The sequence below is a fragment of the Aotus nancymaae genome, unplaced genomic scaffold (assembly GCF_030222135.1).
Source record: "Aotus nancymaae isolate 86718 unplaced genomic scaffold, 86718_ANA_hifiasm-v0.15.2.pri h1tg000002l, whole genome shotgun sequence".
NCBI lineage: Eukaryota > Metazoa > Chordata > Mammalia > Primates > Aotidae > Aotus > Aotus nancymaae.
The window spans coordinates 16700036-16714094 of record NW_026988413.1 but is presented as its reverse complement, the minus strand read 5'-3'; the positions used below and the strand labels follow the sequence as shown (position 1 = coordinate 16714094).

Here is a 14059-nt window from a genome sequence, read left to right as displayed (position 1 = left end):
AAGTAGTCTAAGATGTGGCCCAATTTTATTTACTCCTAGATATGCCAACACCAAAAACTAAATAACTTACTTTTCTCTTATTGACTGAACCATTTTTTCATGTTAAATTTTCCAAAATTCTGGAATCTATTTCTAGTCTAGAAATAATTTTCAGTCCCTAGAGATTCAAAGTATCTTACTTTTCCCCCAACTCTTGAATATTAGCTTGGCTATTCATTTTCATCAGATCTTTAAGGGCCCTGATCCACTGCCTTCTAGCCCTCAGTTTGCCAATGAGAAAACTATCCAATTTTTTTTTTTTTTTTTTTTTTTTTTTTTTTTGAGACAGAGTCTTGCTCTGTTGCACAGACTGGAGTGCAGTGGCACACTCTTGGTTCACTGTAACCTCCGCCTCCTGGGTTCAAGCAATTCTCTGCCTTAGCCTCCCGATTCGCTGGGATTACAGGCCCCCGCCACCACGCCCAGCTAATTTTTGTATTTTTAGTAGAGATGGGGTTTCACCATATTGGCCAGGTTGGTCTTGAACTCCTGACCTTGTGATCCACCTGCCTTGGCCTCCCAAAGTGCTGGGATTACAGGCATGAGCCACCGTGCCTGCTATCCAATTTTCATTCTCTGAGATTGCTAGTTTATCTTTCTGAAAGGGCTTAAGATGTTCTCTTTCAACTTTTCAATTATACAGCAAGTGTCCAGTCAATCTCTGTTTTCCTTTTTCTGTTGATAATCAGCTGCCCCTATCTATCTGAAGACTGGTATCTTCCTCAACACAGGAAAATTTTCTTTTATTATGTCTGTGAATACATCTTCCCTCTATTTTTGTTTGCTTCTTTATTAAACAGAAGTTGCAACTTTTGCTCTCTTCATGTCTCTTATCTTTTCTCTCATATTTGCCCCCTTTATCTAATATCTTAAAAGGTATGTCTTTAGCTCTACTTTCCAAAATACTCATTAACTCTATTCTAATATTTTGCCTTTCTGTTTAACAAAAGTCAACAATCATACTTTTAATTTTCACAAATTCTGTGGTCATCTGTCTCAATTTTTATACCAAACTGTTGGCTTCAAGAATGAAGTGCATCCTGAGCAATAACATTTTTACACGTTCTACTTGCTTTATTTCTTGAGTTTTCACTGTTGCTGTTGGTGTTCTAGTCATATTTATAAATGAAAATTAGACTGATTTGGTATGGACTTACTCCTATACAGTTGTATAAGTCCAATAAACGTATCTTCTAAATGGCAGGTGGTTTGTTACGTTGACAAACTGTGATATTGTGGTTTATAATAATATATATTTTGGTCTTTGACCCCAGTTCCAGATACAGAGGTCCTAAAACTCTTGTAATTTCCTCAGTGATCAGGGTGCCAGGTGCATCTTTTGTTCTCATATTTGGCCTCTGACCTTGGTTCCTGATACAGAGCTCTGAATCCCTTGGAATTTCCTAGGTGATAGGAGCATCTTTTGTTTAATCAGGTGACTCTTGGTGGGTTCCTGAATGGAAGGTGGTCAAAAGAAAGACCAAGCCATGATTTGAAGCCTGGAACTTTCGGCCCCATCCACCAACCTCTGAGAAGGGAGGAGGTCCTGGAGATTGACCTAGTAAATATCACACCTATATGATGAAGCTTCCATAAAAATAACTGAAAGGCAAGGTTCCTAGAGCTTCCAGGGTGCTGAACATTTGGAGATAGTGAAGAGTGATGCTCCTAAAGAGAGCATAGAAGCTCTGCATCCCTTCCCACATACCTTTCCCTATGCATTTCTTCTACCTGGTTGTTTGTCATTGTAACATTTTTTACCTTTTGTAACATCCTTTATAGCAAACCAGTAAATAAATATAAGTGTTTCTCTAAGTTCTGTGAACTATTTTAGCAAATGATCAAAGATTAGAAGAAGATGTGGGAATCCTTGATTTATAGCCAGCTGGTCAGAAGTATAGGTCACAACCTGGAACTTGTGACTAGCATCTCAAGAGGGGGACAGTCTTGTGGGACTGAGCTCTCAAACTGTGGGGTCTACGCTATCCCTGGGTAGATAGTGTCAGAGCTGAGTTAAATTGAAGGCAATTTAACAACAATTGTAGACAACTGGGTATGGAAACCCAGTTGCTACCTACAGAAAACTGGAGAGTGCTTGGTGGGGAAAAACACCTCCACACATCTGGTCACAAAAATGTGTTGTGTTGACAGTATAGCAGGAGAAAGCAGTTTGTCTTCCAACAGATTACCGACGGGTATAGAGGTGAGAAAAAGTCTGGTATACTTCAGATGGAAACAGAGTATTCTTTTACTCCTGGTAGATTAACCTTTACTTTTTACCCCACTGGATTTATCTGAGGTTCAGACACATCTGATATTCAGTTCCACCATTTAAACACACACAGCAGTCACACAGAACTCTACAGGCAAAAATTTTGTTAAGAAAACAATTTTTAGAGCTTTTTCATGGAATAAATGCTATAAATTATTTGTTCCATATATACAGACAACGAACTAACAGGATCCCCTTGTTGTACAACTCCAGGAGACAACATTCACATCTCTACGGATGTGCAATGTAAGGCTCTACTGGGGACTCACGACTCAGCAGCTCATTATCTCAAAATATCTGGCCAGGACCTTTAAACAACTTTTTTGAATTCAGAATTTCAATGTTTTTAATTGAGTCTGGTTTGCTTTGGTTCTCCACAGGACTCACAACTAACACACACCTTCAAAATATTCAAATTTATATTACCTGCCCGATTTATGAAGACCTATGACTTTGTCTTCCTGCCAGAGCAAGACTTTCAACTAATTACTCTGATGACTACCCAACAGGCAAATCCACTTATTTGTAATCTGCTGACTATGCTATCTGCTTCATCAGGATTTTGCTAAGAATGGCTCCCTTCATGTAAAAATCCAGTTCCTAGTATTTTGTTTGGTTTTCTATTTTGGCTTATTCGTGTATCTATTCATCTATTTACCATCTTCCAGGAATTCTTAAAAATTTCTAGTTCTCTGACAGAATCCTATCCTGTTTTATTATTCTTGTTACATATCTTTACTATCATGTCAATGAAATTTCTGGAGAGGAACAAGGATATAAAGGCAAGTGTGCTATCTTGGACTACAAATCTAAGTCCACCTTAAAAAAAAAAATAATCTCATCCTTGGTACTTGATTTCATTTACTGCTAGTAGGTTCTATTGCCCTTTGTTCCTAAGTGTTCAGGACAAACAGAAACATGTATTTTTATGGAGGAGCTGTCATTCACTACCACAAACAATTTTACTTAGAATGTGAATTATCCTGGCTGAGACTATATATGTAAAGTCCTTAGCACAGAACTTGGAACACAGCATGGCAAATGCTCAAATAATAACTGTTAATGTTAATAAGAACTGAGGGAAGAAAAGGAGAGAAGAGGTAGTTAAGTAAAGGGTTAACACATTCAGATAAAAGAGAGAATGGCAAAATAATGTGCTTGACAGAGTTTAATATCACAAACCCATTTACTGATGAGTTTATGATACACAGTTTTTCTGAGTACTAAATGCAAATTTTTAAACTGGGAATATGATGGACAAGAACAAGTTACTTATTTAATTTAAGCCTAGCCAGAATAATTATGGTAAGCCTAGTCAATTGCCTAATAGTTATTCATTTATGATCATTTTACATCATTAAGAGTCTCAGTTGTTTTTCATTTCTTTTTAAAAGGGAAATTATAAGCTTTAGTGATACTTATAAACTACTCTTGGCCTCTCTCATAAATATGAGGAGGCTAGTTAACCTTAATCATTAGGCTGAGAAATTTGAAAGGCCCCAACAACTCAAGTTTTACATTTGTATATAGGAACTCACATAATTACTAAGTTTAGTAGTACCTGGAAGGAACAAGAATATCCTGATGAAGAGAAGGGAAATGCCTAGGACTGAAGAACACATTTCCTCTTTTCTGCTCATGAATACAGACAATAAAAAATTAATTTAAGATCTACTGGGGATGGGATGTTTGCCATAGTTTTGTTAACACAGGCTGCTTCAAAGATAGAATATCTATTCACAGATAATTCATATATAATTTTACCTGATATTCCCCTTTTAAGTGGGGCATCCCTGGAAAGATATTGCTTAATAACTCCCCATCTTAATGTGGAAAAAAATCATTTTAATTTCATTCTACCCAATAGAAGAAAGACAAAGGGTAGGAGAACTCAATTTGTAATCCTGCACAATGAATAGAGTCCATTTTTTATAACCAACCCTGTCTGTTTATGGAAAAAGGGCAGGAAAAGTATGACTGAAGGTCATACTTTTTATTCCCTAACAATACATGATGTCTTCAGAAAGTGGTATTTCCTAAGATAAAAACTTACCGGCTGAAAGCTCCTAACTCCATTAGTTTTTTTAAAAATTTTTTGAGACTGAGTCTTGCTCAGCCACCCAGGCTGGATTGCAGTGACGCATTCTCGGCTCACTACAACCTCCACCTCTCAGGTTGAAGAGATTCTTCAGCCTCAGCCTCCTGAGTAACTGGAGTTACAGGCATGCGCCACCAGGTCTCGCTAATATTTCTGCATTTTTAGTAGAGGCGGGGTTTCACCATGTTGGCCAGGCCGGTCTCAAACTTCTGACCTCAGGTGACCCATCCGCCTCAGCCTCCCAAAGTGCTGGGATTACAGGCATGAACCACAGCGCCCAGCCAACTCCATTAATTTTCTAAACTCATATGCAGCAATTTTTAACTTCTGAGAGTAAAATGCTTTTATAATAACATTTTTTTCTTAAGTCAGAAAGGAATTTTTGGAACATTAAACAATAAGCAATTGCACTTTTAATTTCTGTTGTCAGAGAGAAAAATGAAAAACTTTGACTTCAGTTGTATTTGGAAATGAAATTTTTTTTTATTGTCAAAAGTAACCATAGACATTAAAAAAGTAGTGATGTATATAGATGCATTGCTTAGGTCTACTGACAATATTTGTTGCACTTAAGAATTATAGATAACCCACAATAATTCCACAGATTTCTCTGCTTTAAATGTTACTTACAGGGTTCATTGTTCCAATGGTAATACTAATATTCAACAACCAAAAGTTAAGTAGATGAGAGGAAACACATCAATCACACTGAAAGTTCAACATCTGATAATATAACTCAGAAAGAAGATTTCTCAAGGGTGAAGAAAGAATCTTACCTGACACACATTAGACAACAAACAAGTTCAAGTCTTAAAATCCTGATTTATTTTAAACTAGTGCTTACTATCACTGTGGTTCAAGTTTGGCAGACAGGTTTAAATGTCAAATTCAACACTAGTGACAATACAATTTATTTCAGTTACGGAACTTGGACTTTGGCACCAAGTAAATTATGTCTTTTTCATTCCTGCATGGCATGGATGCCTCTATTTGCATGACTTCTGAGTATGAAGTAATAATGTATTGATTTTCAACAACTGATCTTTCTGAAAAATACAAAGAAACAGCAAAATGGTGATATTAAAACTGACTCACCACTGTCCTCTGTTTGTTGGGCAGGAAGACTCTAACGATAGGTTTTTGTGGTGACTTCGGGTTACTCCGCGCCACATCTGTGGGATTTTGAAAAACTGAAAGAGATGAAGGTAGCACTGAAAGGCTAGAAGAGGAAGAAGATGTAACGGTGTCCATTGATGCAGAGCTAGAAACAGAAAAATCAGTTCCGTTCCCCAGAGATTCCAGTAACTGTTGTTCTCTTTGTTGGAGTGCATCTAGCTTGCTGGTGTATTCTTCATATGCCTATAAAATAAAGTAGACTTATATTCAATCTGGACTTTGTCCTGACATTAACGAAAGAGAATATAAAATTTTAGATTCTCTTGATTATAATCTTTTTACCAGCTGACAGGGTTTTAAGTTTCAAATTACAAAATAAGTGCCAGAAATACTATAAATGAATACTTTCACCTTTAAATTGATGAATTCTGTTATTAGACACCACACTATATTACAGCTGAGAAATTTGACTTATACATATGTGATTCCTTGATTATAATCTTTTTTATGACTTATACATAAAAGATTCCTTGATTATAATCTTTTTACCAGCTGATAGGGTTTTAAGTTTCAAATTACAAAATAAGTGCTAGAAATACTATAAATGAATACTTTCACCTTTAAATTGATCAATTCTTTGTTATTAGACACCACACTATATTACACCTGAGAAATTTGACTTATACATATGTGATATCTAGATGGTCCATGAATAATAAAAAAGTACAGTATTTCCAATTTTCTGGTCCAATTATATTTACCTTCCAAACCATGTCTAACACAACACATTGTATAAAGGATAAGTCTTCCTCCCATTAAAAGAATTATTTTGTTCCAGAAAAGCTGTAGGCATATAAATTCCATTTCCTCTCACAACAGAAAAATAAGTTGAAAAGGACATGAGGTATTAAAGAAGATTTGTTCAAAAAAACCCCACAAAATGTAGGACACAGTACCAGATCTCACTGTTGGCACCAAAACCTCCTCAATAGGGTTTAGAAGATGTGTAACTGCCACATTCTTTCTGAAATAGCTATCAGTTAAAATACTTCACTCTTCTCACTACGGCTTTTTGATGACTTCTTTCTGCACCAAATGCTGCTTAGAGATTAGGACTTGTATGAAAAGACATAGGCCTTGTGAAAAAAGAAAAACAAAACAGAACTGTATTTGAAAATGTGGCTTATACCCTACAATCAAGAAATTCCGGGGCTACTCAGGGTATCTTCCTAGAAGTTTCATTTGATGAAGGGCTATAAAGTCAAGCAACCGTGATACAAGATATCAAATTTTGAAAGAACAGAATGAAATTGAATGAATTGGAACATACAAGTCCACAGTTCTTTTAGGCATTAGTAATCCCCTCACTCACACCATGGTCTACTATTTCTACCTACCATCTCAAATAGATACAATACTCCAAACATTTATGAAAGGGAGAAGCAAAGATTTTAAAATGCTCTGTCCCATCTCTCAAGGAGTTTATTATTGGGCAGTGGAGTAGGAGATGGATGTATTTTTATTCGTGTAACTGCTGTACATGAGAAATAAACAGTATTCTTGATATAAGGTAAGAATGAGGAAGGAAGACGACCTTGAAAAGTTAGAAATTTAGATGGACAGAGGAAGTGGGGAGGAGGGAGTCCTGTATACAGGAAAAATTCTGTAACAGAGTTTGTTTTTTCTGTAACAAAGAAGGTGAGAAAGTTTAAGACACAGAGGAAAAACTACAGATTGGTATAGTTCAATGTCATATAATACCTGGGACACAGCAAAGGATCAATATATGTTTGTGAAATTTAAATGAAACTTTAGCAGCATACCTGTTGTCTTAAAAAAGAAAGAAATTTAAATGAAAAATAAGTAGACAGAAGAACAATAAGGCTGAAAAGGTGGAAGGGATTAGACTGTAGAGTGTATATGCCATGCTATAAAGTCTGAACATAAGGGAGGCAAGGGAGAATTATAAGATGTAGCAGAGAATGAAAGAGAAATTTCATTTCAATAAAGGCCACAGGACCCTGCTATGCTACATCTTACCACATAATTTGGAAGAAAATAAGGGGGGTGGGGAATAGTAACAAGAGCTACTGAGGTAAGAGATTTAAACTACATCAAAATGTCCTCTTTGTTTACAGCCTACTAGTTGCCCTACCAAGACCTTTTTTCACAGCAGATCAGGGCATTAAAAACAAATAGATGCCAAATTTTCTGAGCTGCAATTCGGTTTAGCTTTCAGTACCAAGGCCTAATTATTTAAGTGTACTCTCTCAATACAATCCACTTATTGAACCTTCAGTCATTCAGTAAATATATACTGATATACATGCTTGGCTCTGTTAGGGCTCAGACTACAAACACAAATAAGACCAACATAATTCTTACTCTTTGAAGATCACATAAATGCAGTCTGGAACACAAAGGTTCCTCCTGTATGGATAAAATATTCTTATTTACTGTCACCTGAGCAAGTATACTTACTACACAAAATAAACCTTAGGAAAAGTAATGAAGAGAAACAATTTTCCAAACATTACTTCCTTTTCAAAATGTTAGACTTTATTTTTAAAATTATACTGATCCCTCTATGACAGATTATAAACTATCACTTCACCGCATTTATCAACAGCTTTTCCTTTTGTTAAGTACAAAACATCTACTTACTCCATCTCTCTCCATCTCAAAGCTGCAATCTACCAAGGTCCCTGGCTCATTTCACCTACTACCCTTGCTGCATTCAGTATGAACTTCAATTAGTCTTTTAATACTCCTGCCATAGATATCTCTAAACTTCTCATCTCTAAAGGCATTTATTTCCATTCTACCTTCAAGACTCAGAGAAGCATCACAGTCTTTACAAAAGAAATACAAATGATGAAAAGATCTCAATTTAGAACCTCACACACCCCTAGGCACACATATTTATCTCACCCTCTTAAATTTCTATCTCACTACATTAATCTGTTCAAGGTCAACAATAATCTCTCAAACAGTTACTAAGCTTTGCCACTGTCTTCCTTCACATACTTTGTGGTTCACCATTGCAACAATGCCCTTGGTGATATCTTAGATTTTCTGGCTAATTCTTGTTATTTTATCAATTAGTTTGCCGATACAAATTTTGGGTAAATCTTACCATTCAATGATTCTATTTTTTCCTATCAGGTTACCACAAACTGCTGGAGAAAATAATAAAACTAGTCTAATTAGTTCCATGATCTATTCATGAAACTTAGATTTGCCTGGTTCTTCACATTACAGCTTGAAAAGCATGCTTGTTTTTAACATCATACCATAGTCACAACAGTTATTCCAACCTTCCTAATTCTTCTCTGGATCTTAACTTCATCCCTCAATTTTTAATTCACTCTGAAAATAATATTACTTTTAAATCCACTCTGAAAATCAAAGTCATCAAATTAAAGCTTACTTCTTTTTTTTTTTTTTTTTGAGATGGAGTTTCGCTCTTGTTACCCAGGCTGGAGTGCAATGGCGTGATCTCGGCTCACCATAACCTCCGCCTCCTGGGTTCAGGCAATTCTTCCTGCCTCAGCCTCCTCAGTAGCTGGGATTACAGGCACGTGCCACCATGCCCAGCTAACTTTTTGTATTTTTAGTAGAGATGGGGTTTCACCATGTTGACCAGGATGGTCTCGATCTCTTGACCTCGTGATCCACCCGCCTCGGCCTCCCAAAGTGCTGGGATTACAGGTGTGAGCCACTGCGCCCGGCCTAAAGTTTACTTCTTTATCTGCATAATTCTCCACATCTTTCCCCATTCTTCTTTAACTCTCACTTTAGTGCTAACATTGTGTGTTTAGGGCCTTAGTCTACCATTCCCTCCATTTTCTCTTGTATCATCTACCTTTCCCTTTTCCTCTGTTTTCTCACTCTAGTAATATGAGCAAGCCACTCCAAAATATGTGCAAACTTCAATCACAATTATCATCACCAAAGTACTTTTGGTTATTCAAAATGCTGCAGATACCAGATACCACTTATTCAGGAGACAATTTTTCAAAAACCCTATTCCTTCTAATCAAAACTCTACTTATTTTTCAAGCAATCTAATTCTAAGCTCTCCTTGCTAAAATCCAGAAGAGGTATCCTTTCTCTTTATCTCCTTTAGAATATTTATCACACTCTTCTTTATATGGCTAGTTTTTCTCAACTTCAAAATAATTTTGTGAGGATTAAATGAGATAATACAAGTAAAATAAATTATTGTAGAGACTACCACTGATATTAGTAATAATGGGTAGTAAAAAAAGCAGTATTCGTAATTCTTGTTGTGTTTTTCATTGTTATTACTATATTACTTTGTTGATTCTTGTCATGACTAAACTGTAAGCTAGTTAAGGGCACAAACTATGTCTTATTTTTTAATTCAAAAAAAGAGTCTGGGCGCAGTGGCTCATGCCTGTAAACCCAGCACTTTGGGAGGCCGAAGTGGGTGGATTACTGAGGTCAGGAGTTTGAGACCAGCCTGGCCAATATGGTAAAATACCATCTCTACTGAAAATACAAAAATTAGCTGGGTGTGGTGGCAGGTGCTTGTAATCCCAGCTACTTTGGAGGCTGAGGCAGGAGAATCATTTGAACTCGGGAGGTGGAAGTTATAGTGAGCAGAGATTGAGCCACTGAACTCCAGCCTGGGCAACAAGAGCGAGACTCCATCTCAAAAAAAAAAAAATCTAAGAAGACTTAATATCATTAAAATGACAACACTTCCCAAGTTAATCTATAGATTCAATGCAATCCTTATCAAAATCTCAATTTTTTTTTTGCAGAAACTGACAAGCTCATCTTAAAATTCATAGGGCAATACAAAGGACTTTGAATTACTAAAACAATCTTAAAAAAGAAGGTGGAAGACTTCCTGATTCCAAAACTTACTATACAACTATAATAATCAAGACAGTGTAATAATATTGGAATAAGGACACATATATAGAACAGAATAGAACAAGTTGCAACCAGTAAATCCATAAAGGCGAGAAGTAGATCAGTGGTTGTCAGGGGCTGGAGGGAATGACTTCTAATGCATAGAGAGTTTCTTTTTGGGAGTGATAAAAATATTTTAGAATCAGATAGTGGTGCCAATTGTCCATTTTATAAATACACTAAAAACCTCTGAATTACACACTTTAAAAAAGTGAATCATATAGTATTATATGAATAATAATGTGAATTATTTCTCAATAGAACAAGAATAGAAAAAGAAATAAAATCTTACATTTACAGTCAACTGATTTTTTTTTTACAATGCTGGCAAGACAATTCAATGAAGCAAGAATGGTCTTTTCAACAACTGGCGCTGGTACAACTGAATATCCACATGTATAAGAATAAAGTTGCGCTACTACCTAACAACATATTCAAAAACCTAACTAAAAATAGGCCAGGCATGTTGGTTCATGCCTGTAATCCCAGCACTTCGGGAGGCCAAGGCAGGAGGATCACTCGAGGCCAGGAGTTCAAGACCAGCCTGGGCAACATAGATTCCATCTTTACAAAAATTAAAAACGAAACAAAATGGGTCATATGCCTATCATATAATTGAGCACCCCCATTTTTCTCCTCCCCACTTCCTATTTAGCTCTTTAGAAATGCAATTATAGGCCAGGGGTGGTGGCTCATGCCAGTAATCCCAGCACTTTGGAGGCCAAGGCAGACAGATCACTTGAGCTCAGGAGTTTGAGGAAAGCCTGGGCAATCTGGTGAAACCCTATCTCTACAAAAAACACAAAAACTTGGCTGGGCATGGTGGCATGCACATGCAGTCCCAGCCGCCTAGAAGGCTAAGGTGGGAAGATCAGCTGAGCCCAGGAGGTAGAGGCTGCAATAAGCCGAGATCATGCCACTACACTCCAACTTGGGTGACAGAAATGAGACACTGTTTCAAAAAAAAAAAAGAAAAGATAAAAGAATAAAAGAAATGCAATTACAGCCTTTTATCTCCTCTTCACCAGACACTCCCTACAGGGCAAGTTGATCTAGCTATGTGCTTAGAGGATCCAGAGCGAAACTCTCACCCATCAGGAGGTTGCCTCAAGAGATAACAGTCAATTTAGAACCCAAACTATGCCTGCTAGAGTTTTCAGCCACCTCTATGAGGTATTTTTGCCCATGAAGCCACCAACTTGACTGTCTGATAGATAAGGCACTGAAGGGAATATGCTGATCTCCCACCTGCTCATTTCTGCCCGTGTGTACGCATCTTCTTTAAAAGTGCCCACTTTCTGCTCCAAAAGGCAAGCAGTACCCTTAAGGCAGGAAGCCTGTGCTGCTTCTTCCCTTAATCTAACTTTGGAATAAATAGTCACTTTATACTAGACTTTGCTCTTATTAATTGAGCTCTGCAGGCAGCAAACAACTAAACCTAATACTATAAAACTCTTAGGAAAAAACACAGGAGTAAGTTATCCTGACCTTTGATTAGGCAATGGTCTCTTACATATAATATACCAAAAGCATAGCAACCAAAGAAAATAGATAAATTGGAATTCCATCCAAATTTAAATTTTTGTACTTTAAAAGACAATATCAAAAGAGTGGAAAAAAATACCACAGAATAGGAGAAAACAGTTTTAAGTCATGGATCTACTATCTAGAATATATCAAGAACTCCTGGCTCGGGTGGTGGCTCATGCATGTAATCCCAGCACTTTGGGAGGCAAAGGTGGGCGGATCGCTTGAGTCCAGGAGTTTGAGACAAGCCTGGACAACATGGTTAAACTCCGTCTCTACTAAAAATACAAAAATTATCCAGGTACGGAGACGCACACCTGTAGTCCCAGCTGCCCTGGAGGCTGAGGTGGGAGGATCACTTGAGCCTGGGAGGCGGAGGTTGCAGTAAGCCAAGATGGCACCACTGCACTCCAGCCTGGGTGACTCTGCCATCTTGGCTCATTTCAACCTTGGCCTCCTAGGCCCAAAAAGTCCTCCCACCTCAACCACCTGGGCAGCTGGGGCTACAGGCGTGCACCACTGTACCTGGATAATTTTTGTATTTTTTGTAGAAATGGGGTTTTGCCATGTTGCTCAGACTGGTGTCAAACTCCTGAACTCAGGTGATCTACATTCCTTGGCCTCCCAAAGTGCTGAGATTACAGGTGCAAGCCACCATGCCTGGCCTAAAGAACTCTTACAACTCAGTAATAAAAAGACACACCCAGTTTTTTAAGTGGGCAAAGGATTTGAATAGACATTTCTCCAAAGAAGATATAAGAATGGCTAACAAGAACATGAAAAGATGCTCTTTATCATTAGTCATTAGGAAACTGTAAATCAAAACCAAATGAGATACCAATTCTTACTTATTAGGATGGCTTTAATTAAACAAATGAATAATAATGTGTTGATGAGGATGGGGGGAAACTGTAACCTTCATACATTGCTGTTAGGAATATAAAACAGTGCAGCATCTTTGAAAAACTGTCTAGCAGTTCCTCAAAATGTAAAACAGAGTTACCACAAGACCCAGCATACTTCCATTCCTAGGCATACAGCCAGGAAAACTGAAAACATATCTACACAAAAACTTGTACATGAACGTTCATGGTGGCATTATGCATAATGGCCAAAACATATAAATAGCCCAGATGTTCATCCATTGACGAATGGATAAACAAAACGTGATATATGTGTGTATATGAAATATTCAGCCATAACAAGAAATGAAAGTACTGATAAATGCTACTACATAAACAAACCTTGGAAAGATTACATTAAGTAAAAGCAGCCAGTCACAAAAGGCCACATAGTATAATTCTATTTATGTGAAATATTTCAGTCAGCAAATCCATAAAGGCAAAAAGTAGATCAGTGGTTGTCAGGAGCTGCAGGGAATGACTACTAATGCATAAAGGGTTTCTTCTGGGGAGTGATAAAAATGTTTTGGAATCAGATACTGGTGACAGTTGTCCATTTTGTCAATACACTAAAAACCACTGAGTTACACAGCTTTAAAAAGTTAACCATATACTATGTGAATTATAAAGTAGAAGGGGAAAAAATCTAAGGCTCTATTTAATTTCAATGTAATAAGAAAAAGCAGTGAAATAAAAATTTTATTTTTTATCATTTAGTTAATTAAATTTAGTCTTATTATTCTTGCTCTCACAAGATACAATGAAATGTTACAAACTGCCCATATATCATATATAATGGACTATTCTGTATTCCATAGGAAGCATCCAGCTTCCAGTATTCATTTCATTGCTAGATTTGATACAATGTATCTGTATTATTCCAGGTTCTATATAGACTAAAGATCAGAAAGGCTGTCAAGCCTAAGAATGATACAGTGATTAACAGCACGGGCTGTAAATTCAGAAAGTCTGGGATTCAAACTTTGGCTACCATTTACAAGTTGTGTAACCCTGGTCATATTATTAAATCCTTCTGTGCCTGAACTGCTTCATTTATAAAATGAAAATGAGAATAGTTAAGTGTAATTCAAAGGGTAGGCTGAAGATTAAATGAACTAGTATATGATTGGTACCTAGTATATAGTAAGTATTCAGTAAATG

At 36.9% G+C, this 14059-nt stretch overlaps 1 protein-coding gene across 4 annotated transcripts in view; it reads right to left on the bottom strand.

Annotated features, from left to right (window-relative positions):
- BRAF (B-Raf proto-oncogene, serine/threonine kinase) overlaps positions 1–14059 on the bottom strand; it is a 201031-nt gene that overhangs the window by 107249 nt on the left and 79723 nt on the right. For all 4 annotated transcript variants that reach the window (XM_012447514.2, XM_064372859.1, XM_012447512.2 and 1 more), the window contains exon 3: positions 5505–5768. In XM_012447514.2, coding sequence (XP_012302937.1) covers positions 5505–5768 — 264 coding nt within the window. The remainder of the gene's footprint in view (positions 1–5504; positions 5769–14059) is intronic.